Genomic DNA, 23,706 nt, shown 5'->3' with positions numbered 1-23,706 from the left:
GCCTGTCAGTAGTTAGTTAGGGTTGGGTCACCCTGTCTCTCTGAGCCTGTCAGTAGTTAGTTAGGGTTGGGTCACCCTGTCTCTCTGAGCCTGTGTCAGTAGTTAGTTAGGGTTGGGTCTCACTGTCTCTCTGAGCCTGTCAGTACTTAGTTAGGCTTGGGTCTCACTGTCTCTCTGAGCCTGGCAGTAGTTAGCTAGGGTTGGGTCTCACTGTCTCTCTGAGCCTGGCAGTAGTTAGTTAGGGTTGGGTCACCCTGTCTCTCTGAGCCTGTCAGTAGTTAGTTAGGGTTGGGTCACCCTGTCTCTCTGAGCCTGGCAGTAGTTTGTTAGGGTTGGGTCTCACCCTGTCTCTCTGAGCCTGTGTCAGTAGTTAGTTAGGGTTGGGTCTCACTGTCTCTGAGCCTGTCAGTAGTTAGTTAGGGTTGGGTCTCACCCTGTCTCTCTGAGCCTGTGTCAGTACTTAGTTAGGGTTGGGTCTCACTGTCTCTCTGAGCCTGTCAGTAGTTAGTTAGGGTTGGGTCACCCTGTCTCTCTGAGCCTGTCAGTAGTTAGTTAAGGTTGGGTCTCACCCTGTCTCTCTGAGCCTGTCAGTAGTTAGTTAGGGTTGGGTCTCACCCTGTCTCTCTGAGCCTGTGTCAGTAGTTAGTTAGGGTTGGGTCTCACTGTCTCTGAGCCTGTCAGTAGTTAGTTAGGGTTGTGTCTCACCCTGTCTCTCTGAGCCTGTGTCAGTACTTAGTTAGGGTTGGGTCTCACTGTCTCTCTGAGCCTGTGTCAGTAGTTAGTTAGGGTTGGGTCTCACCCTGTCTCTCTGAGCCTGTGTCAGTAGTTAGTTAGGGTTGGGTCTCACTGTCTCTCTGAGCCTGTCAGTACTTAGTTAGGGTTGGGTCTCACTGTCTCTCTGAGCCTGTGTCAGTACTTAGTTAGGGTTGGGTCTCACTGTCTCTCTGAGCCTGTGTCAGTATTTAGTTAGGGTTGGGTCTCACCCTGTCTCTCTGAGCCTGTGTCAGTAGTTAGTTAGGGCTGGGTCTCACTGTCTCTGAGCCTGTCAGTACTTAGTTAGGGTTGGGTCTCACCCTGTCTCTCTGAGCCTGTGTCAGTACTTAGTTAGGGTTGGGTCTCACTGTCTCTCTGAGCCTGTGTCAGTAGTTAGTTAGGGTTGGGTCTCACCCTGTCTCTCTGAGCCTGTGTCAGTAGTTAGTTAGGTTTGGGTCTCACTGTCTCTGAGCCTGTCAGTAGTTAGTTAGGGTTGGGTCTCACTGTCTCTCTGAGCCTGTGTCAGTAGTTAGTTAGGATTGGGTCTCACTGTCTCTCTGAGCCTGTCAGTAGTTAGTTAGGATTGGGTCTCACTGTCTCTCTGAGCCTGTCAGTAGTTAGTTAGGGTTGGGTCTCACCCTGTCTCTCTGAGCCTGTGTCAGTACTTAGTTAGGTTTGGGTCTCACTGTCTCTCTGAGCCTGTCAGTAGTTAGTTAGGGTTGGGTCTCACCCTGTCTCTCTGAGCCTGTGTCTGTACTTAGTTAGGTTTGGGTCTCACTGTCTCTCTGAGCCTATCAGTACTTAGTTAGTGTTGGGTCTCACTGTTTCTCTGAGCCCGTCAGTACTTAGTTAGGGTTGGGTCTCACTGTCTCTCTGAGCCTGTGTCAGTAGTTAGTTAGGTTTGGGTCTCACTGTCTCTCTGAGCCTGTCAGTAGTTAGTTAGGGTTGGGTCTCACTGTCTCTCTGAGCCTGTGTCAGTAGTTAGTTAGGGTTGGGTCTCACCCTGTCTCTCTGAGCCTGTCAGTAGTTAGTTAGGGTTGGGTCACCCTGTCTCTCTGAGCCTGTCAGTAGTTAGTTAGGGTTGGGTCACCCTGTCTCTCTGAGCCTGTGTCAGTAGTTAGTTAGGGTTGGGTCTCACTGTCTCTCTGAGCCTGCCAGTACTTAGTTAGGCTTGGGTCTCACTGTCTCTCTGAGCCTGGCAGTAGTTAGCTAGGGTTGGGTCTCACTGTCTCTCTGAGCCTGGCAGTAGTTAGTTAGGGTTGGGTCACCCTGTCTCTCTGAGCCTGTCAGTAGTTAGTTAGGGTTGGGTCACCCTGTCTCTCTGAGCCTGGCAGTAGTTCGTTAGGGTTGGGTCTCACCCTGTCTCTCTGAGCCTGTGTCAGTAGTTAGTTAGGGTTGGGTCTCACTGTCTCTGAGCCTGTCAGTAGTTAGTTAGGGTTGGGTCTCACCCTGTCTCTCTGAGCCTGTGTCAGTACTTAGTTAGGGTTGGGTCTCACTGTCTCTCTGAGCCTGTCAATAGTTAGTTAGGGTTGGGTCACCCTGTCTCTCTGAGCCTGTCAGTAGTTAGTTAGGGTTGGGTCTCACCCTGTCTCTCTGAGCCTGTCAGTAGTTAGTTAGGGTTGGGTCTCACCCTGTCTCTCTGAGCCTGTGTCAGTAGTTAGTTAGGGTTGGGTCTCACTGTCTCTGAGCCTGTCAGTAGTTAGTTAGGGTTGGGTCTCACCCTGTCTCTCTGAGCCTGTGTCAGTACTTAGTTAGGGTTGGGTCTCACTGTCTCTCTGAGCCTGTGTCAGTAGTTAGTTAGGGTTGGGTCTCACCCTGTCTCTCTGAGCCTGTGTCAGTAGTTAGTTAGGGTTGGGTCTCACTGTCTCTCTGAGCCTGGCAGTAGTTAGTTAGGGTTGGGTCACCCTGTCTCTCTGAGCCTGTCAGTAGTTAGTTAGGGTTGGGTCACCCTGTCTCTCTGAGCCTGGCAGTAGTTCGTTAGGGTTGGGTCTCACCCTGTCTCTCTGAGCCTGTGTCAGTAGTTAGTTAGGGTTGGGTCTCACTGTCTCTGAGCCTGTCAGTAGTTAGTTAGGGTTGGGTCTCACCCTGTCTCTCTGAGCCTGTGTCAGTACTTAGTTAGGGTTGGGTCTCACTGTCTCTCTGAGCCTGTCAATAGTTAGTTAGGGTTGGGTCACCCTGTCTCTCTGAGCCTGTCAGTAGTTAGTTAGGGTTGGGTCTCACCCTGTCTCTCTGAGCCTGTCAGTAGTTAGTTAGGGTTGGGTCTCACCCTGTCTCTCTGAGCCTGTGTCAGTAGTTAGTTAGGGTTGGGTCTCACTGTCTCTGAGCCTGTCAGTAGTTAGTTAGGGTTGGGTCTCACCCTGTCTCTCTGAGCCTGTGTCAGTACTTAGTTAGGGTTGGGTCTCACTGTCTCTCTGAGCCTGTGTCAGTAGTTAGTTAGGGTTGGGTCTCACCCTGTCTCTCTGAGCCTGTGTCAGTAGTTAGTTAGGGTTGGGTCTCACTGTCTCTCTGAGCCTGTCAGTACTTAGTTCGGGTTGGGTCTCACTGTCTCTCTGAGCCTGTGTCAGTATTTAGTTAGGGTTGGGTCTCACCCTGTCTCTCTGAGCCTGTGTCAGTAGTTAGTTAGGGTTGGGTCTCACTGTCTCTGAGCCTGTCAGTACTTAGTTAGGGTTGGGTCTCACCCTGTCTCTCTGAGCCTGTGTCAGTACTTAGTTAGGGTTGGGTCTCACTGTCTCTCTGAGCCTGTGTCAGTAGTTAGTTAGGGTTGGGTCTCACCCTGTCTCTCTGAGCCTGTGTCAGTAGTTAGTTAGGTTTGGGTCTCACTGTCTCTGAGCCTGTCAGTAGTTAGTTAGGGTTGGGTCTCACTGTCTCTCTGAGCCTGTGTCAGTAGTTAGTTAGGGTTGGGTCTCACTGTCTCTCTGAGCCTGTGTCAGTAGTTAGTTAGGATTGGGTCTCACTGTCTCTCTGAGCCTGTCAGTAGTTAGTTAGGATTGGGTCTCACTGTCTCTCTGAGCCTGTCAGTAGTTAGTTAGGGTTGGGTCTCACCCTGTCTCTCTGAGCCTGTGTCAGTACTTAGTTAGGTTTGGGTCTCACTGTCTCTCTGAGCCTGTCAGTAGTTAGTTAGGGTTGGGTCTCACTGTCTCTCTGAGCCTGTCAGTAGTTAGTTAGGGTTGGGTCTCACCAACTAAGTAACTAACGACTGACTCTAACTACAGACAGAGAGCCAGTGAGACCAAACCCTGTCTCTCTGAGCCTGTGACAGTAGTTAGTGTCAGTAGTAGTTAGTGTCAGTACTTAGTTAGGGTTGGGTCCCACTGTCTCTCTGAGTCTGTCTCAGTAGTTAGAGTAAGACCCATCCCTAACTAACTACTGACACAAGTACAGAGAGACAGGGTTGGGTCTCACCATAACTAACTACTGACACTAGTAATTACTGACACTAACTACTAGGGCTGGGCGATATGGCCAAAATGTATCACAGCATTTATTTAATTTTTTAATGGTGTTTTATGTTTTTGAATAATACCATTTCTAACTAGCAGTGAGTGACCCTACAGTGGCAAGACATACATTCTAAGTGATTTCAATGGTTTCTTCATTTTGATTGTTTTATACTGTTCAGGTCAACTTCAACCAAAACAAATTTCCTGCATTTCCATCCATTTCTGCATTTCCTCCACTCATTTGATAACATTTTCACTCTGCCACGTTGCACAATATGGGCAATTTTTAACCAAATGTTGCAATTGTGATTTAGATCGAAACACTTGTTTGAACTTGGAAATAGCATATTCATTCTAATTCTATAGTTAGAATATAAATATTAGTGAGCACTTTGAATTCAGTGGTGTTTGACATAACAATGAATGAAATTGCCAGGGAGGAGTTATTGTGACAAGGTAGGAACCAATCTGATGGTCAGTGTTACCTAGGGAACCCTATTATCTTTGGCTACATTAAATATTTCTTCATGTAGCCAACACATTCATGCTTCGCCTATTCCTCTTTGACAGAGAGAGACCAAACATTCAAATTCCGTTATAAAAGGTAGGAATGCCTTTCCAACAGTCTTGAAGGAGTTCCCACATGCTGAGCACTTGTTGGCTGCTTTTCCTTCACTCTGCAGTCCAACTCATCCCAACCCATCTCAATTGTGTTGAGGTCGGGTAATTGTGGAGGCCAGGTAAGCTGATGCAGCACTCCATCACTCTCCTTCTTGTTCAAATAGGCCTTACACAGCCTGGAGGTGTGTTTCAGGTCAATGTCCAGTTGAAAAAGAAATTAGTCCCACTAAGCGCAAACCAGATGGGATGGCATATCACTGCAGAATGATGTCGTAGCCACGCTGGTTAAGTGTGCCTTGAATTCTAAATAAATCACCCAACAGTGTCACCAGCAAAGCACCATTACGCCTCCTCCTCCATGCTTCACGGTGGGAATCACACATGCGGAGATCATCCGTTCACCTTCTCTGCATCTCACAAAGACACAGCGGTTGGAACAAAAATCTCAAACTTATCAGACCAAAGAACAGATTTCCACCAGTCTAATGTTCATTGCTCGTCTTTCTTGGCCCAAGCAAGTCTCTTCTTATTACTGTTGTCCTTTAGTAGTGGTTTCTTTGCAACAATTCAACCATGAAGGCCTGATTCACGCAGTCTATTCTGAACAGTTGATGTTGAGATGTGTCTGTTACTTGAACTCTGTAAAGGGAAAGGGGGATACCTAGCTGGTAACTGCAATTTCTGAGGCTGGTAACTCTAATGAACTTATCCTCTGCAGCAGAGGTAACTCTGGGTCTTCATTTCCTGTGGCGGTCCTCATTAGAGCCAGTTTCATCGTAGCGCTTGATGGTTTTTGTGACTGCACTTGAAGAAGATTGACTGACCTTCATGTCTTAAGTAATGATGGACTTTCGTTTCTCTTTGATTTTTTGAGCTGTTCTTGCCATAATACATACTTGGTCTTTTACCAACTAGGGCTATCTTCTGTATACCACCCCTACCTTGTCACAACACAACTGATTGGCTCAAATGCATTAAGGAAAGAAATTCCACAAATGAACTTTTAACAAGGCACACCTGTTAATTGAAATGCCTTCTTGGTGACTACCTCATGAAGCTGGTTGAGAGAATGCCAAAAGTGTACAAAGCTGTCATCAAAGCAAAGGGTGGCTACTTTGAAGAATCTCAAATATAGAATATATTTTAATTTGTTTGATGTCTTCACCGAGGATCAAATACCTGTTTCCCACTATTGAGCCAGCCTGAACCATACTGTCAGGCTCGGATACATCTTTTCACATTGTCCTTTCCAGCATGGCTGTGGTTATGGCTGTCCTCAACTGGCCACTCAACTTGAAACCCTGTAATACAGTAGAACCTTGGTATGGGAATCCAGTACATTAGTCTAATTCCAACTCTCATTTTTCGTTTTGTTGCTCCCACCATCCTCTCAGGTTTGTTTCCCTCGAGGGAAGCTTCTATATGCTTGATCACATTATTGTCTGTCATCATAAAATTCATGATCTCATCAAGCCTCTCTTGTGTGTTATTGGTGGTCAGAAAATCCACCAGTCGGAGCACGAGGGTCATTTGAAGTTTGACAAGGTGCTTGTGGCTGCAGAGGTCTTACTGCAGAACGGTAACCAGGAGACGAGGAACATCACCCATGCCAGACTCAAAGAACTCAAAGCATTATGGGAGGAGACCTGCACCTACATCATCCACTGCCACAGGTATGCTAACTCATGACTCCTCCATGACCCCTATGACCTTCCATGACTTCTATGAGAAAAACGGCAGGTTAATTACTATAATGTTTCTTTAAAAAGAAACCACAATTAGTATTAAGCATCCTTTCTCTTTTAGAAAGAGAGTGGTCCGTATGTAAACACCAGGATAGGTTAGCAACACATGGATAATGTAGGCATGAGTGAATATATTCCTTCCAGTAGTTTACACATATTTGTATAATTACATAGTCACAGCAGAAGCCCTTGTTTTAAAAAAAATATTTTTAACCCATATAGCTACACATATCCGTTTCAGAGGTCTATTGTTTCTCACCTTGAATATGCCTTCATAAATGCTTACATTTTTCATAATGAAATAATTATTGATAATAGTATAAAAAAAAGGTTTATAAATGCTTGTTCATGATTCTAAAGTCTTACCTACCATTCTATCTCCTCTTTCCTCAGCCGTATAGAGTGGGTGTGGCTGCACTGGAGTGAGTACCTGAAGGCCTATGAGGAGTTTGAGATGTGGCTGGTCAGCGTGTGTCGCAGTCTGGAGCCGGAGGTGGAGCTGCAGCTGGGGGTGAAGGAGAAATTGTGGCAGGTGAGCAAACACACCAGGTGTTGGGTGTCAACAATAGTGACGTTTAGCCAGGGGAAGAGAGGTTATACTACTGGTACCATTTCAGTAGCCTAGCTTGAACTGTGTTCATAGGCTGTTAGATTCCTACTTCTTGTAGGAAGCCATCTTTGAGTTCCTTGTTGAAAACCCTAGCCACATCAATTGAACCAACTAATGCTGCCTATTAAACCTATAGAAGAGCCAGCTTGCTGATTGATGCACCAAGTTCCAGCTGGAAATGGTATCCAATGGTTCTTCAATTACGGTGACATTTTGGAAATAATGAGCTTCATTTTTCTACATTTCCATTTATTTAATTGTATTTGGGTACATCTTCATAGTCTAAATCAACTGATATGGTAGCTTAATTACTTTTAATCATTTGTACCGTTTAAGATAACATTGTGCCACCAGTAAGAGTAGAAAATAGAGCCATTTTTGGTAAATGAGGATTTTCTTAAATGGAGGCAAGAAAGGCTCAAATCTAAGGTCATCAAACCTTTAATTTACTAAAGTGATTTGATTAATCATTTTGCTCACAATATTATTTCCCTTCATTTAAATTGACTAACACCAAGTGACAATTTGGATTTCGACACACCAAATGATCAACGGAATCCTCATATGTGTGACATACTAAAAGGGTGTAATTAGTGAATCATTTTCTTTAATATAGACCCCTACCCCGATAACAGTTTGTCACTGGAGAGAATTCTCAAGGTCCTTGTATATCTTTGTAATGAGTCATTTTCAAGGTGGTAACACCAATGACATAAAACTGAGGGACAGACGTTATACTAGTAAAAACAAAAGTGTTTATTATCCTATTGTGTTTGTATTGCTCTATACCTGATCTATACAGTAGATGAAATGCCTTTGTTTACTTTATTGCACTCAAAATAATAGATACACTATATATGCAGAAGTATGTGGATGTTTGTTTTGTTCGATAATGTCCATAATTTATGTCCAAATACCTCCTTTTTGTTTGCGCGTTTAGCTCAGTAATCCAAATTCATAACGCGCGATCACTAGGAGCAGACAATGTCAAAAAGTTCCGTTACAGTCCGTAGAAACATGTCAAACGATGTATAGAATCAATCTTTAGGATGTTTTTAACATAAATCTTCAATAATGTTCCAACCGGAGAATTCATTTTTCTGTAGAAATGCAATGGAACTCAAGCTAACTCTCAAGTGAACGCGCGTGTCCAGCTCGTGGCTCTCTGGCAGACCTCTGACTCATTCCCCTGTCATTCGCCCCTCCTTTACAGTAGAAGCATCAAACAAGGTTCTAAAGACTGTTGACATCTAGTGGAAACCTTGGGAAGTGCAATTTGACCCCATAGACACTCTGTATTTGATAGGCCAAGAGTTGAAAAACTACAAACCTCAGATTTCCCACTTCCTGGTTGGATTTTTTCTCAGGTTTTTGCCTGCCATATGAGTTCTGTTATACTCACAGACATCATTCAAACAGTTTTAGAAACTTCAGAGTGTTTTCTATCCAAATCTACTAATAATATGCATATATTAGCAACTGGGCCTGAGTAGCAGACAGTTTACTCATCCAAGCTACTCAATACTGCCCCCAGCCCAAAGACGTTAAATAATGCATAAACATAACTTTTTGCAGTAGAAAGGACTTGTATTATGTTTTATTATTGATAAACAATTCAAAAGCCACCCAAATGTAATGTAATGTAATCTAACGTGTGTGGTGTGTTTGTGTGTGTGTGTTCCAGGTAGACAACCAGCGCGTCCTGCTGAGTGACGTCCAGAACCAGGCACTGTTGCTGGAGAGGCTGGTGGACGAGGCTGCAGCGCTGAACAACCGCATCCAGGATCCCAGTGTGGACCAGGAAGCACAGGAGAGACTCCAGCTGGTCTATAACAGCATACGGGACAAGGCTGATGTGCGCATGTGTGTTTGTGTGTGTGTGTGTGTGTGTGTGTGTAGTATAAGGGAGGCTTTCTGATGACTCTCATTCAAAGTCTTTCCACCTATCCCCTCGATTTCTCTGCACAAAACCCAGGCTAGCATTCCTGTATAGACCTTAGGGATATAATGTGTATACCACGGTTACTGTCAGGGTAGGCTATATAGCAAACATAATGTAATGATTGAAACCATGTTGCCGTTTCAATCGCAGGCAGACAGACAGGCTGACGGTTGCAGAGTACAGTAACTTCTACGTTACTGTACTCTGCACTCTACATTACTGTACTCTGCACTCTACATTACTGTACTCTGCACTCTACATTACTGTACTCTGCACTCTACGTTACTGTACTCTGCACTCTACATTACTGTACTCTGCACTCTACATTACTGTACTCTGCACTCTACATTACTGTACTCTGCACTCTATGTTACTGTACTCTGCACTCTACATTACTGTACTCTGCACTCTACATTACTGTACTCTGCACTCTACATTACTGTACTCTGCACTCTATGTTACTGTACTCTGCACTCTACATTACTGTACTCTGCACTCTACGTTACTGTACTCTGCACTCTACATTACTGTACTCTGCACTCTACGTTACTGTACTCTGCACTCTACGTTACTGTACTCTGCACTCTACATTACTGTACTCTGCACTCTACGTTACTGTACTCTGCACTCTACGTTACTGTACTCTGCACTATACGTTACTGTACTCTGCACTCTACGTTACTGTACTCTGCACTCTACATTACTGTACTCTGCACTCTACATTACTGTACTCTGCACTCTACGTTACTGTACTCTGCACTCTACATTACTGTACTCTGCACTCTACGTTACTGTACTCTGCACTCTACATTACTGTACTCTGCACTCTACGTTACTGTACTCTGCACTCTACATTACTGTACTCTGCACTCTATGTTACTGTACTCTGCACTCTACGTTACTGTACTCTGCACTCTACATTACTGTACTCTGCACTCTACGTTACTGTACTCTGCACTCTACGTTACTGTACTCTGCACTATACGTTACTGTACTCTGCACTCTACGTTACTGTACTCTGCACTCTACATTACTGTACTCTGCACTCTACGTTACTGTACTCTGCACTCTACATTACTGTACTCTGCACTCTACGTTACTGTACTCTGCACTCTACATTACTGTACTCTGCACTCTACGTTACTATACTCTGCACTCTACATTACTGTACTCTGCACTATACGTTCCTGTACTCTGCACTCTACATTACTGTACTCTGCACTCTACGTTACTGTACTCTGCACTCTACATTACTGTACTCTGCACTCTACGTTACTGTACTCTGCACTCTACATTACTGTACTCTGCACTCTACGTTACTGTACTCTGCACTCTACGTTACTGTACTCTGCACTCGACGTTACTGTACTCTGCACTATACGTTACTGTACTCTGCACTCTACGTTACTGTACTCTGCACTCTACATTACTGTACTCTGCACTATACGTTACTGTACTCTGCACTCTACGTTACTGTACTCTGCACTCTACATTACTGTACTCTGCACTATACGTTACTGTACTCTGCACTCTACGTTACTGTACTCTGCACTCTACATTACTGTACTCTGCACTCTACTGTACTCAGCACTCTACGTTACTGTACTCTGCACTCTACGTTACTGTACTCTGCACTCTACATTACTGTACTCTGCACTCTACGTTCCTGTACTCTGCACTCTACATTACTGTCGGTGCTTTCGGTGCTCTTTCGGCAATCTGGGATTTGAAAAGCAACAATCAATGGCTATATCACACATTTTTAAGTGAAAAAATATATGTATTAATCCCAGATTTTCATGTCAACAGGAGAGGCTGTCGGTGCTGCAGAAGATGGCTGAAGAGCACCAGATGTACCAGAGAGACGTCCTGAAGTTTCAGGCCTGGCTGGTGTCCAAGACTAAGGAGCTCAACAACCTCACTGAGACAGAGGACACAGCCGAGAACAAACTCCGAGCCCTACAGGTGAGAGAAGTACACCCTAGTCACATGACTTCTGGGAGGGACAGGTGAGAGAAGTACACCCTATTCACATGACTTGCATTTTAAATTAGGTTTGATTTGACTTGATTTGATTCTGCTGGGAGGGACACATACCATGCTAAGAACATTTCCTTGTAATTTCCTTAGTTTTGTGTCATGGATTTGAAAGAATATGATAAAGTTTCAGTAGGGTAGAGAATCAGGACACAGCCTAACCCTCTCTCCTCTGTCAGACCCTGGATGACAACGTGGCCAGTGAGGAGAGGACGCTGCAGCACATTGAGGTCATGGCGGAGGCAGTGCGGGCCAACACGTCCCCCGGGGGGGCAGATGTGGTGGTGGATGAAGCAGAGGAGCTGCGTCTGGACTGGCAGAGGCTGAGACAGAGCCTGTGTGAGGCCGGAGAGAGCCTGAAGAGCAGCCTGGAGTCTCAGAGCCAGTACCAGAGCCGCTGCCAGCATCTAGGGGAGGACATCGGGCAGCTCCGGGGCCTGCTCCACAGACTGACCAGAGACCTGGAGACAGCCAGGGAGGGAGACAGGACCAGAGACCTGGAGACAGCCAGGGAGGAAGACAGGACCAGAGATCTGGACACAGCCAGGGAGGGAGACAGGACCGGAGACCTGGAAACAGCCAGGGAGGGAAACAGGATTGAGGAACAGATGGTTGGGCAGTGGAGGAAATACATGGTGGGTTTGGGCTCACTCTCTCTATTACTTCCTGTATAATTTCTCTCTCTCTCTCTGACAGTTCTCTATGCTACTTTTACTCCTCAACCCTATGGTTTACAGCTTTAGTTACGAGCTACAACAAGGGTCTGACACTGCATGGGTGGTTGCTCTAACTATTACCTGGCAGGAATTGCCCTCTGACTGAATGCCTGGGAGAGGTGTGGTGGAAATGAGAGAGAGAAGATAATGATTGTGGGCTGGTATTGTAACCTTACAGTAAAAACATACATGTTGTGGGAAGGTGTGGTAGGGCAGGTTCCAACAGTCTATGTGTATCAATAGTTTTTCAATAGTTTTTGTTATCTATTGTACTTCATCCTCACTGATTTGAATAATCGTGACAGATGAAAGGAAGTGCCTCCATGGGCTTTCAGTACATTGTACTTCATCCTCACTGATTTGAATAATTGGGACAGAAAAAAGGAATTGCCTCCATGGGCTTTCAGTACATTGTACTTCATCCTCACTGATTTGAATACTCGTGACAGATGAAAAGAAGTGCCTCCATGGGCTTTCAGTACATTGCTTACACCTGTCCTGTTTGTTCAGTAGGTTAGTGTTTTTCATCATGAATCTTGTTCTGGAGGCAGCTCTGCAGTGTTCACTAGCTGGCACAGCCACAATGTCATAAAATCTGATTTTAAACCTAACCTTAACCCTAACCTTAACCAAACTGATAAACCTTCAATTAAGACCAAAAAGCAAACATTTTTGTTCATACATTTTTTACCTTATAGACCATTTTTACTTTGCAGCTGGCCTATCTAAGGGGAAATTGCTCGGTTCTGCCTCCAACTCATGACAATAAACGTCAACCTGCGTCTGTTCAGATCAGTGAAGATGGCGGCTAGGCAGCGAGTCTAGGAAGCCACTGTAGAATATTTCAGACTGAGAAACCAAAGCTGGCAGATGAGGCAAGCAGTTCTTAACCACTCTTTTAATCCTCAACCAACAAAAGCATTCTTGACAATTCACCTTAGTGGAATGAAAGCAGCAGGCACCAAAAGGCCTCTGAGGCTGTAATCGGTTAACTCTGGCAAAGGAGGAAATTAATTGGGCGTGCCCCAAGGGTCAGTACTGGGGCCCCTCCTCTTCAGCCTGTACGTTAATGATCTGCCTTCTGTCTGTACTGGGTCTGAAGTTTAATGTATGCAGATGATACAGTGATATATGTGCATGTAAAGAGCAAACAACAAGCTGCACAAGAACCCACTACTGTAATGGTCCAGGTTACAAAGTGGCTCAGTGACTCATGTTTGCATCTCAATGTGAAAAAAACAGTCTGCATGTTGTTCACAAAAAGGACAACTGATGCTACTGAGCCAGTTGTCTGTGTTTAACTGATGCTACTGAGCCAGATGTCTGTGTTTAACTGATGCTACTGAGCCAGTTGTCTGTGTGTAACTGATGCTACTGAGCCAGTTGTCTGTGTTTAACTGATGCTACTGAGCCAGTTGTCTGTGTTTAACTGATGCTACTGAGCCAGTTGTCTGTGTTTAACTGATGCTACTGAGCCAGATGTCTGTGTGTAACTGATGCTACTGAGCCAGTTGTCTGTGTTTAACTGATGCTACTGAGCCAGATGTCTGTGTTTAACTGATGCTACTGAGCCAGTTGTCTGTGTTTAACTGATGCTACTGAGCCAGATGTCTGTGTTTAACTGATGCTACTGAGCCAGATGTCTGTGTTTAACTGATGCTACTGAGCCAGTTGTCTGTGTTTAACTGATGCTACTGAGCCAGATGCCTGTGTTTAACTGATGCTACTGAGCCAGATGTCTGTGTTTAACAGATGCTACTGAGCCAGATGTCTGTGTTTAACTGATGCTACTGAACCAGATGTCTGTGTTTAACTGAGGCTACTGAGCCAGATGTCTGTGTTTAACTGAGGCTACTGAGCCAGTTGTCTGTGTTTAACTGATGCTACTGAGCCAGACGTCTGTGTTTAACTGATGCTACTGAGCCAGATGTCTGTGTTTAACTGATGCTACTGAGCCAGATGTCTGTGTTTAACTGATGCTACTGAGCCAGTTGTCTGTGTTTAACTGATGCTACTGAGCCAGTTGTCTGTGTTTAACTGATGCTACTGAGCCAGTTGTCTGTGTTTAACTGATGCTACTGAGCCAGTTGTCTGTGTTTAACTGATGCTACTGAGCCAGATGTCTGTGTTTAACTGATGCTACTGAGCCAGTTGTCTGTGTTTAACTGATGCTACTGAGCCAGATGTCTGTGTTTAACTGATGCTACTGAGCCAGATGTCTGTGTGTAACTGATGCTACTGAGCCAGATGTCTGTGTTTAACTGATGCTACTGAGCCAGTTGTCTGTGTTTAACTGATGCTACTGAGCCAGTTGTCTGTGTTTAACTGATGTTACTGAGCCAGATGTCTGTGTTTAACTGATGCTACTGAGCCAGATGTCTGTGTTTAACTGATGCTACTGAGCCAGTTGTCTGTGTTTAACTGATGCTACTGAGCCAGATGTCTGTGTTTAACTGATGTTACTGAGCCAGATGTCTGTGTTTAACTGATGCTACTGAGCCAGATGTCTGTGTTTAACTGATGCTACTGAGCCAGTTGTCTGTGTTTAACTGATGCTACTGAGCCAGATGTCTGTGTTTAACTGATGTTACTGAGCCAGTTGTCTGTGTTTAACTGATGCTACTGAGCCAGATGTCTGTGTTTAACTGATGCTACTGAGCCAGATGTCTTTGTTTAACTGATGCTACTGAGCCAGATGTCTGTGTGTCAGGAGAGAAGCTCCAGGTGGTATTCCATGTTAAGTACCTTGGCATCATACTTGATTCCAACCTCTTTTTTTCTTTTTTTTTTAATCAGTTGAAAAGTGGAACTCATAACCAAATTCAACCTAGCTAATTTCCGATTCATATGAAATTGTTTGACTACAGAGGTAGCAAAACTGTACTTCAATTCTATGATATTCCCCCACTTATTATACTGCTTGACTAGTTGGGCCCAAGCTCGCTGTACAACATTCAGTCTGTCTACAAACAGGCTCTCAACGTGCTTGATAGAAAGCTCAATATCCATCATCACTGTTACATCCTCAGAAATCACGAGTTCCTGAGTTGGGAAAATCTTGTGCAATACACCGACGCATGTCTTGTATTCAAGGAGAAGCACCTTTCGTCAATCTGCTTTCTCTGTGAGAACTTCCCATGTCTGGAATACACTGACATCAGACACACACAGCTGCACCACCTATCACACCTTCACAAAAAACATTAAGACATGGCTATAGGCCAATCAGACTTGTGAACATAATCCCTAGCTGTGTTTTGCCGCTTTCCATGTTATGAGGTGTGTAAACACTTTTATGTATTGCATTTATGTATTCATGTGTTGCTTTTATGGATTTTGTTTAGTTGCTGTGCTATTGATCTGTCTGCTTGCTACATGTTGCTTGTCCTATGTTTTCACTGCTCATTGTTTGTCTGTATTGTTAATGTAATGGTTTTTAATAACCTGCCCCGAGACTGTGGTTGAAAATGAACCATCTGGCTAAAACTGGCACTTTTACTGAAACGTTGATTAATGTGCACTGTCCCTGTAAAAAAATTAATGAACTCAAACTCAAGTTGGTGTTCATGCCAATTTGGTTGTTGATGTTGGTGTGGGATTGTTTGGGTGTAGAGAATGAGCTGCCAGGTGGTCTAGCCTCGTTTCTGGATATTTCCCAAATGGTTTCCTATCCCCTTTGTAATGCTTTTGACCAGGGCTCAAAAAGGTAATATGCACTGTGATGTGTATTTTTCCTTATTTCTCTCTGTTGGTATTCCTCCGCTCAGAACATCCGGAATACTTTATTGGCAGAGGAATCCCAGGCGGAGCGCCTCAAGGCCCAGCTTAAAGAACTCTTCCGCTTTCCCCAAGATTCCCAGCATCTCTCTGACGACGTCCTGGCTGTGGTGAAGGAACAGCAGAGGTGAGTTGACATGTAGGATGTGTCCCAAATGCAACCCTATCCCCTATTTAGTACACTACTTTTGACTAGTAATGGGGGGGGGGGGAGGAATCGATACTTTGACTCCAAGTATCGATTTGTAAATAAAAAATGCATATTTTTTGCTAGGTAGTGTTAGCTAGCGCTGGTCATCCTATATCTTGTTCTCCAAGTATCGTGATAATAACGTATCGTGAGGTCCCTGGCAATTCCCAGCCTTAATTTTGACCAGAGCCTTATCGGCCCTGGTAAAAGGTAGTGAACTACGCCTCCCGAGTGGCGCAGTGGTCTAAGGCACTGCACCGCACTCCTAGCTGTGCCACTAGAAATTCAGGGTTCGAGTCCAGGCTTTATCGCAGCTGACTGCGACCGGGATACCCATGGGGTGGCCCAGCGTTGTCCGGGTTAGGGGTGGGTTTGGCCAGTAGGGATGTTCTTGTCCCATCGCTCTCTAGCAACTCCTGTGGCGGGTCAGGCGCAATGCACGCCAACACGATCGCCAGGTGTACTGTGTTTCCTCCGACACATTGGTGCGGCTGGCTTCCTGGTTAAGCGGGTATTGTGTCAAGAAGCAGTGCATTTTGGCTTTGTTGTGTTTCGGGGGCACGCATGGCTCTTGACCTTCGCCTCTCCAAAGTCTGTACGGGAGTTGCAGCGATGGGACAAGACTAACTACCAATTGGATACCACGAAGTTGGGGTGAAAAAAGACAAATTATATATTTATTTGTTTGGACTTGGCACTCCAGTACTATAACGGGAAGGCATCATTATCCATACTCTAAGATACTTCATATTAAATAATGTGAGAGAGTTGGAGAGGTGGCATCGGCCACATTTGCTCTCACTCTCTCTTGTTCAGTGATTTCTATTCAGTGAAGGAGAAGGAACAAGGAGAGGAAGATGCTTTTTCAGACTATTGACATTCACCTTCAGATGGATGGTTCAGCAGAATTTGCATAAGCCAACTGTCTATTCTTCCATAGGATATCAGGTTCCATGCCTTTTCATGCTCTAACTTGTCGTAACTAATGTGACGGTTAGGAATCCTAACACCTCTTTGTGGTCTAATAAAGGGCATAACATGTGGAGATCATCCCTTCACCTACTCTGTGTCTCACAAAGACACGGCAGTTGGAACCAAAACTCTAAAATTTGGACTCATCAGACAAATTTCCACCGGTCTAATGTCTATTGCTTGTGTTTCTTGGCCCAAGCAAGTCTCTTCTTCTTATTGGTGTCGTTTAAATCAAATCAAAGTTTATTTGTCATGTGTGCTGAATACAACAGGTTCACCTTACAGTGAAATGCTGACTTACAGGCTCTAACCAATAGTGCAAAAAAAGGTATTAGGTGAACAATAGGTAAGATAAAAGATAAAAACAACAGTAAAAAAGACAGGCTATATACAGCAGCGAGGCTATAAAAGTAGCGAGGCTACATACAGACACCGGTTAGTCAGGCTGATTGAGGTAGTATGTAGGTGTAGATATGTAGATGTAGATGTAGATATGGTTAAAGTGACATTGCATTTATGATGAACAGAGTGTAGCAGTAGCGTAAAAGAGGTGTTGGCGGATGGTGGGTGGGACACAATGCAGATAGCCCGGTTAGCCAATGTGCGGGAGCACTGGTTGGTCGGCCCAATTGAGGTAGTATGTACATGAATGTATAGTTAAAGTGACTATGCATATATGATAAACAGAGAGTAGCAGCAGCAGCATAAAAAGAGGGGTTGGGGGAAGGCACACAATGCAAATAGTCCGGGTAGCCATTTGATTACCTGTTCGGGAGTCTTATGGCTTGGGGGTAAAAACTGTTTTTGTCCTAGACTTGGCACTCCAGTACTGCTTGCCATGCGGCAGTAGAGAGAACAGTCTATGACTGGGGTGGCTGGGGTCTTTGACAATTTTTAGGGCCTTTCTCTGATACCGCCTGGTATAGAGGTCCTGGATGGCAGGAAGCCAGTGATGTACTGGGCCGTACGCACTACCCTCTGTAGTGCCTTGCGGTCAGAGGCCAAGCAATTGCCATACCAGGCAGGGATGCAACCAATGCTCTCGATGTTGCAGCTGTAGAACCTTTTGAGGATCTCAGGACCCATGCCAAATATTTTTAGTTTCCTGAGGGGGAATAGGCTTTGTTGTGCCCTCTTCACGACTGTCTTGGTGTGTTTGGACCATTCTTGTTTGTTGTTGATGTGGACACCAAGGAACTTGAAGCTCTCAACCTGCTCCACTACAGCCCCGTCGATGAGAAAGGGGGCGTGCTCGGTCCTCCTTTTCCTGTAGTCCACCAATAATCTCCTTAGTCTTGGTTACGTTGAGGGATAGGTTGTTATTCTGGCACCACCCAGCCAGGTCTCTGACTTCCTCCCTATAGGCTGTCTCGTCGTTGTCGGTGATCAGGCCTACCACTGTTGTGTCGTCTGCAAACTTAATGATGGTGTTGGAGTCATGCCTGCCATGCAGTTGTGGGTGAACGGGGAGTACAGGAGGTGACTGAGAACGCACCCCTGGGGAGCTCCAGTGTTGAGGATCAGCGTGGCAGATGTGTTGCTACCTACCCTCACAACCTGGGTGCGGCCTGTCAGGCAGTCCAGGATCCAGTTGCAGAGGGAGGTGTTTAGTCCCAGGATCCTTAGCTTAGTGATGAACTTTGAGGGTACGATGGTGTTGAACGCTGAGCTGTCGTCAATGAATAGCATTCTCACATAAGTGTTCCTTTTGTCCAGCTGGGAAAGGGCAGTGTGGAGTGCAATAGAGATTGCATTATCTGGGAATCTGTTTGGGCGGTATGAAAATTAGAGTGGGTCTAGGGTTTCGATGATAATGGTGTTGATGTGAGCCATTACCAACCTTTGAAAGCACTTCATGGCTATGGACGTGTGTGCTACGGGTCTGTAGTCATTTAGGCAGGTTGCCTTTGTGTTCTTGGGCACAGGGACTATGGTGGTCTGCTTGAAACATGTTGGTATTACAGACTTAATCAGGGACATGTTGAAAATGTCAGTGAAGACACCTGCCAGTTGGTCAGCACATGCCTGGAGCACACGTCCTGGTAATCCGTCTGGCCCCGCAGCCTTGTGTATGTTGACCTGTTTAAAGGTCTTACTCATGTCGGCTACGGAGAGTGTGATCACATAGTTGTCCGGAACAGCTGATGCTCTCATGCATGCCTCAGTGTTGCTTGCCTCGAAGCGAGCATAGAAGTAATTTAGCTCATCTGGTAGGCTCATGTCACTGGGCAGCTCGCGGCTGTGCTTCCCTTTGTAGTCTGTAATAGTTTCAAGCCCTGCCACATAAGACGAGCATCAGAGCCAGTGTAGTATGATTCAATCTTAGCCCTGTATTGACGTTTTGCCTGTTTGATGTTTCATCGCAGGGCATAGCAGGATTTCTTGTAAGTTTCCGGGTTAGAGTCCCGCACCTTGAAAGCGGCAGCTCTACCCTTTAGCTCAGTGCAAATGTTGCCTGTAATCCATGGTTTCTGGTTGGGATATGCACGTACGGTCACTGTGGGGACGACGTCATCGATGTACTTATTGATAAAGCCAGTGACTGATGTGACGTACTCCTCAATGCCATCAGAAGAATCCCGGAACATGTTCCAGTCTGTGATAGCAAAACAGTCCTGCATCTGATTCATCTGACCACTTTTTTATAGACTAAGTGGTGCTTCCTGCTTTAATTTTTGCTTGTAAGCAGGAATCAGGAGGATAGAGTTGTGGTCGGATTTACCAAATGGAGGGCGAGGGAGAGCTTTGTACGTGTCTCTGTGTGTGGAGTACAGGTGATCTAGAATTATTTTCCCTTTGGATGCACATTTAACATGTTGATGGAAATTTGGTAGAACTGATTTACGTTTCCCTGCATTAAAGTGTCCGACCACTAGGAGCACCGCCTCTGGGTTATTGGTGGTGGTAAATAAACAGCCATGAAAGTATAGCTGAGAACTCTCTAGGCAAGTAGTGTGGCCTGCAATTTATCACAATATACTCAAAATCTAGAGACTTCCTTAGATTTTGTGCACCAGCTGTTGTTTACAAATATGCACAGACCGCCCCCCTCGTCTTACGAGGAGTGTGCTGTTCTATCTTGCCGGTGCAGCATGTATCTCGCTAGCTGAATATCCATGTCGTCATTCAGCCACGATTCCGTGAAACATAAGATATTACAGTTTTTGATGTCTCGTTGGTAGGATAGTCGTGATCGTACCTCTTCTAGTTTATTGTCCAATGAATGCACGTTGGCGAGTAGTATTGACGGTAACGGCAGCTTTCACACTCGCCTTTTCCGGGTCTTGACCAGGCATCCGGTTCTTTGTCCTCTGTACCTGTGTCGCTTCCTCTTGAAAATAACGGTGATCTCGGCCCTGCCAGGTGTTTGGAGAATGTCTTGTGCAAAACAAATCGTAGTTTAATCCGAGGTGAGTGATCGATGTCCTGATATCCAGAAGCTCTTTGTCTAATCCGAGGTGAGTGATCGCTGTCCTGATATCCAGAAGCTCTTTGTCTAATCCGAGGTGAGTGATCGCTGTCCTGATATCCAGAAGCTCTTTGTCTAATCCGAGGTGAGTGATCGCTGTCCTGATATCCAGAAGCTCTTTGTCTAATCCGAGGTGAGTGATCGCTGTCCTGATATCCAGAAGCTCTTTGTCTAATCCGAGGTGAGTGATCGCTGTCCTGATATCCAGAAGCTCTTTGTCTAATCCGAGGTGAGTGATCGCTGTCCTGATATCCAGAAGCTCTTTGTCTAATCCGAGGTGAGTGATCGCTGTCCTGATATCCAGAAGCTCTTTGTCTAATCCGAGGTGAGTGATCGCTGTCCTGATATCCAGAAGCTCTTTGTCTAATCCGAGGTGAGTGATCGCTGTCCTGATATCCAGAAGCTCTTTGTCTAATCCGAGGTGAGTGATCGCTGTCCTGATATCCAGAAGCTCTTTGTCTAATCCGAGGTGAGTGATCGCTGTCCTGATATCCAGAAGCTCTTTGTCTAATCCGAGGTGAGTGATCGCTGTCCTGATATCCAGAAGCTCTTTGTCTAATCCGAGGTGAGTGATCGCTGTCCTGATATCCAGAAGCTCTTTGTCTAATCCGAGGTGAGTGATCGCTGTCCTGATATCCAGAAGCTCTTTGTCTAATCCGAGGTGAGTGATCGCTGTCCTGATATCCAGAAGCTCTTTGTCTAATCCGAGGTGAGTGATCGCTGTCCTGATATCCAGAAGCTCTTTGTCTAATCCGAGGTGAGTGATCGCTGTCCTGATATCCAGAAGCTCTTTGTCTAATCCGAGGTGAGTGATCGCTGTCCTGATATCCAGAAGCTCTTTGTCTAATCCGAGGTGAGTGATCGCTGTCCTGATATCCAGAAGCTCTTTGTCTAATCCGAGGTGAGTGATCGCTGTCCTGATATCCAGAAGCTCTTTGTCTAATCCGAGGTGAGTGATCGCTGTCCTGATATCCAGAAGCTCTTTGTCTAATCCGAGGTGAGTGATCGCTGTCCTGATATCCAGAAACTCTTTGTCTAATCCGAGGTGAGTGATCGCTGTCCTGATATCCAGAAGCTCTTTGTCTAATCCGAGGTGAGTGATCGCTGTCCTGATATCCAGAAGCTCTTTGTCTAATCCGAGGTGAGTGATCGCTGTCCTGATGTCCAGAAGCTCTTTGTCTAATCCGAGGTGAGTGATCACTGTCCTGATATCCAGAAGCTCTTTGTCTAATCCGAGGTGAGTGATCGCTGTCCTGATATCCAGAAGCTCTTTTTTTGCCTTAAGATACGGTTGCAGAAACATTATGTACAAAGTAAGTTACAAATAACATTTAAAAAAAAACACATAATCCACAATTTGTTGGGTGCCCATAAAACTGCTGCCATTTCTTCCGGTGCCATTTTTAGTAGTGGCTTCTTTGCAGCAATTCAACCATGAAGGCCTGATTCTGTTCTCCTCTGAACAGTTGATGTTGAGATGTGTCTGTTACTTGAACTCTGAAGCATTTATTTTTGCTGCATTTTCTGAGGCTGGTAACTCTAATGAACTTATCGTCTGCAGCAGAGGTAACTCTGGGTCTTCCTTTCCTGTGGCGGTCCTCATGAGAGCCAGTTTCATCATAGAGCTTGATATTTTTTAAGACTGCACAAATTTTCCAGATTTACTGACCTTCATGTCTTAAAGTAATGATGGACTGGCGTTTCTCTTTGCTTATTTGAGCTGTTCTTGCCATTAATATGGACTTGGTCTTTTGCCAAATAGAGCTATCCCCTACCTTGTCACAACACAACTGATTGACTCAAACTCATTAAGAAGGAAAGAAATTCCACAAATTAACTTTTAACAAGGCACACCTGTTATTTGAAATCCATTCCAGGTGACTACCTCATGAAGCTGGTTGAGAGAATGCCAAGAGTTTGCAAAGCTGTCGTCAAGGCAAAGGGTGGCTACTTTGAAGAATCTCAAATATAAAATATGTTTAGATTTGTTTACCACTTTTTTGGGTACTACATGATTCCATGTTATGTCATAGTTTTGATATGTTCTCTATTATTAGAAAATAGTAAAATAAAGAAAGAGCCTTGAATGAGTAGGTGTGTCCAAACTTTTGACTGGTACTGTACATTCCTCATACATGTAACCATTAACTTCTGGTGTAGCAAGTATTTAAAAGTACAACCCAACACCGTATACAGGGGTATTTTTTAAATACGGATGGGATGATTTTCAATACCCTAATGCTCAGGGAGTGTGTGCTACACCACTGCTTATGGTGCACCACTGCTTACTATAAGTTAATCATGTAAGATATCAATTATCTCCAGCTCGGGTCCAGCTATGAATCTGGAGTGGCTAGCTCCTGGATCAAGATCCTTGCTGCCTAAATTAGTTTTGTGCGTAAAAACAAAATTGTTTGTATATAGCTTCTTTCTTTTTGTAGCGCCCCTTGTGTTCACTGCCTGTAATACCGTATACCACGGTATGAAAATCTGCTTACCCCCCAACACTAGTACATATTTCTTTAATTCATGTAAAGTTACATACCTAAAAAAAATGATGTACAAGCTGAGTTTTTCCTCTGACTCAGTGTGAAAGACAATATTAAAAAAAAATCTCTTCAGCAATCTTGGTCTTTGCATGAAAAGCACCATATCTAACCGGTCTTATGCTCATTTCCTTTGTCCCCGTGCAGTGTGAAGTGTCGTGCTATGAAGCTATGTGTGGAGTCAGAGTTGGGGCTGAGACAAGTGCTGCAGGACCCTTTGCATGGATTCTCTCAGTGGAGTCAGGTTGTCTCTCAAGTGCTGGAGTCTTCTGCTGAAGTGTCTGAGTTCTCACACGTCGCCATGCTGGTGCAGAACATCCAGGTAGGAACCGCACACTGCAGACTGCTATTGATTTTAATCAACTATTATTCCACCAGGCTTAAAACTGGAATTCTTAATGGTGAAACTGCCATGTCTGTTTCGGATATTACAACAACAAACTGTTGAACAGCAGAAGATGTAGAGCAGTAATGTTTTACACACTGCTGGATGCACCTCACCTTTCATTCACAAAGTCAAAACAATAACAGAGATGCATGGACAGACAGTGGCCCTAATGCGGATCCCATCTTTAAAAGGGATGTAGCAGGACGTAAACAAACAACAAAATACTTTTAATACAGTAAAGTAAAATGCATAGAGACAAAGTTTAACTCATATTTACAGTAAGAGTCACTCCCGTCAATCAAACCGCTAAACCAGGATTGTGTTCATAAGGGGGGACATTAATGTCTGAATCTCAGTAGTAACTGTGGCGCTTAAGGCCTGGAGATGAATGAAAAGAGAAAAGCAGATCTTCAGTATTCATGGTACCTTAATTAGGCCAGCTAGGGAAATGTAATCAGCCCTACATACAGTACTGGAACTGGACAGAGATTGGCTTAGAA

General features: G+C 44.8%; 1 protein-coding gene across 1 annotated transcript in view; it reads left to right on the top strand.

Moving 5' to 3' along the window:
* Nucleotides 1-23,706, top strand: part of LOC115138832 (nesprin-3-like) — a 77,661-nt gene that overhangs the window by 5,005 nt on the left and 48,950 nt on the right. The window contains exons 3-9 of the mRNA XM_065025801.1: nucleotides 6,315-6,487; nucleotides 6,953-7,091; nucleotides 8,854-9,024; nucleotides 10,921-11,076; nucleotides 11,328-11,783; nucleotides 15,632-15,768; nucleotides 22,966-23,140. Of these exons, the coding sequence (XP_064881873.1) occupies nucleotides 6,315-6,487; nucleotides 6,953-7,091; nucleotides 8,854-9,024; nucleotides 10,921-11,076; nucleotides 11,328-11,783; nucleotides 15,632-15,768; nucleotides 22,966-23,140 (1,407 nt within the window). The remainder of the gene's footprint in view (nucleotides 1-6,314; nucleotides 6,488-6,952; nucleotides 7,092-8,853; nucleotides 9,025-10,920; nucleotides 11,077-11,327; nucleotides 11,784-15,631; nucleotides 15,769-22,965; nucleotides 23,141-23,706) is intronic.

The sequence above is a fragment of the Oncorhynchus nerka genome, linkage group LG12, assembly GCF_034236695.1.
Source record: "Oncorhynchus nerka isolate Pitt River linkage group LG12, Oner_Uvic_2.0, whole genome shotgun sequence".
Classification (NCBI taxonomy): Eukaryota; Metazoa; Chordata; class Actinopteri; order Salmoniformes; family Salmonidae; genus Oncorhynchus; species Oncorhynchus nerka.
Note: the sequence above shows the minus strand (reverse complement) of the source record. Positions and strands in the feature narration are given on the sequence as shown.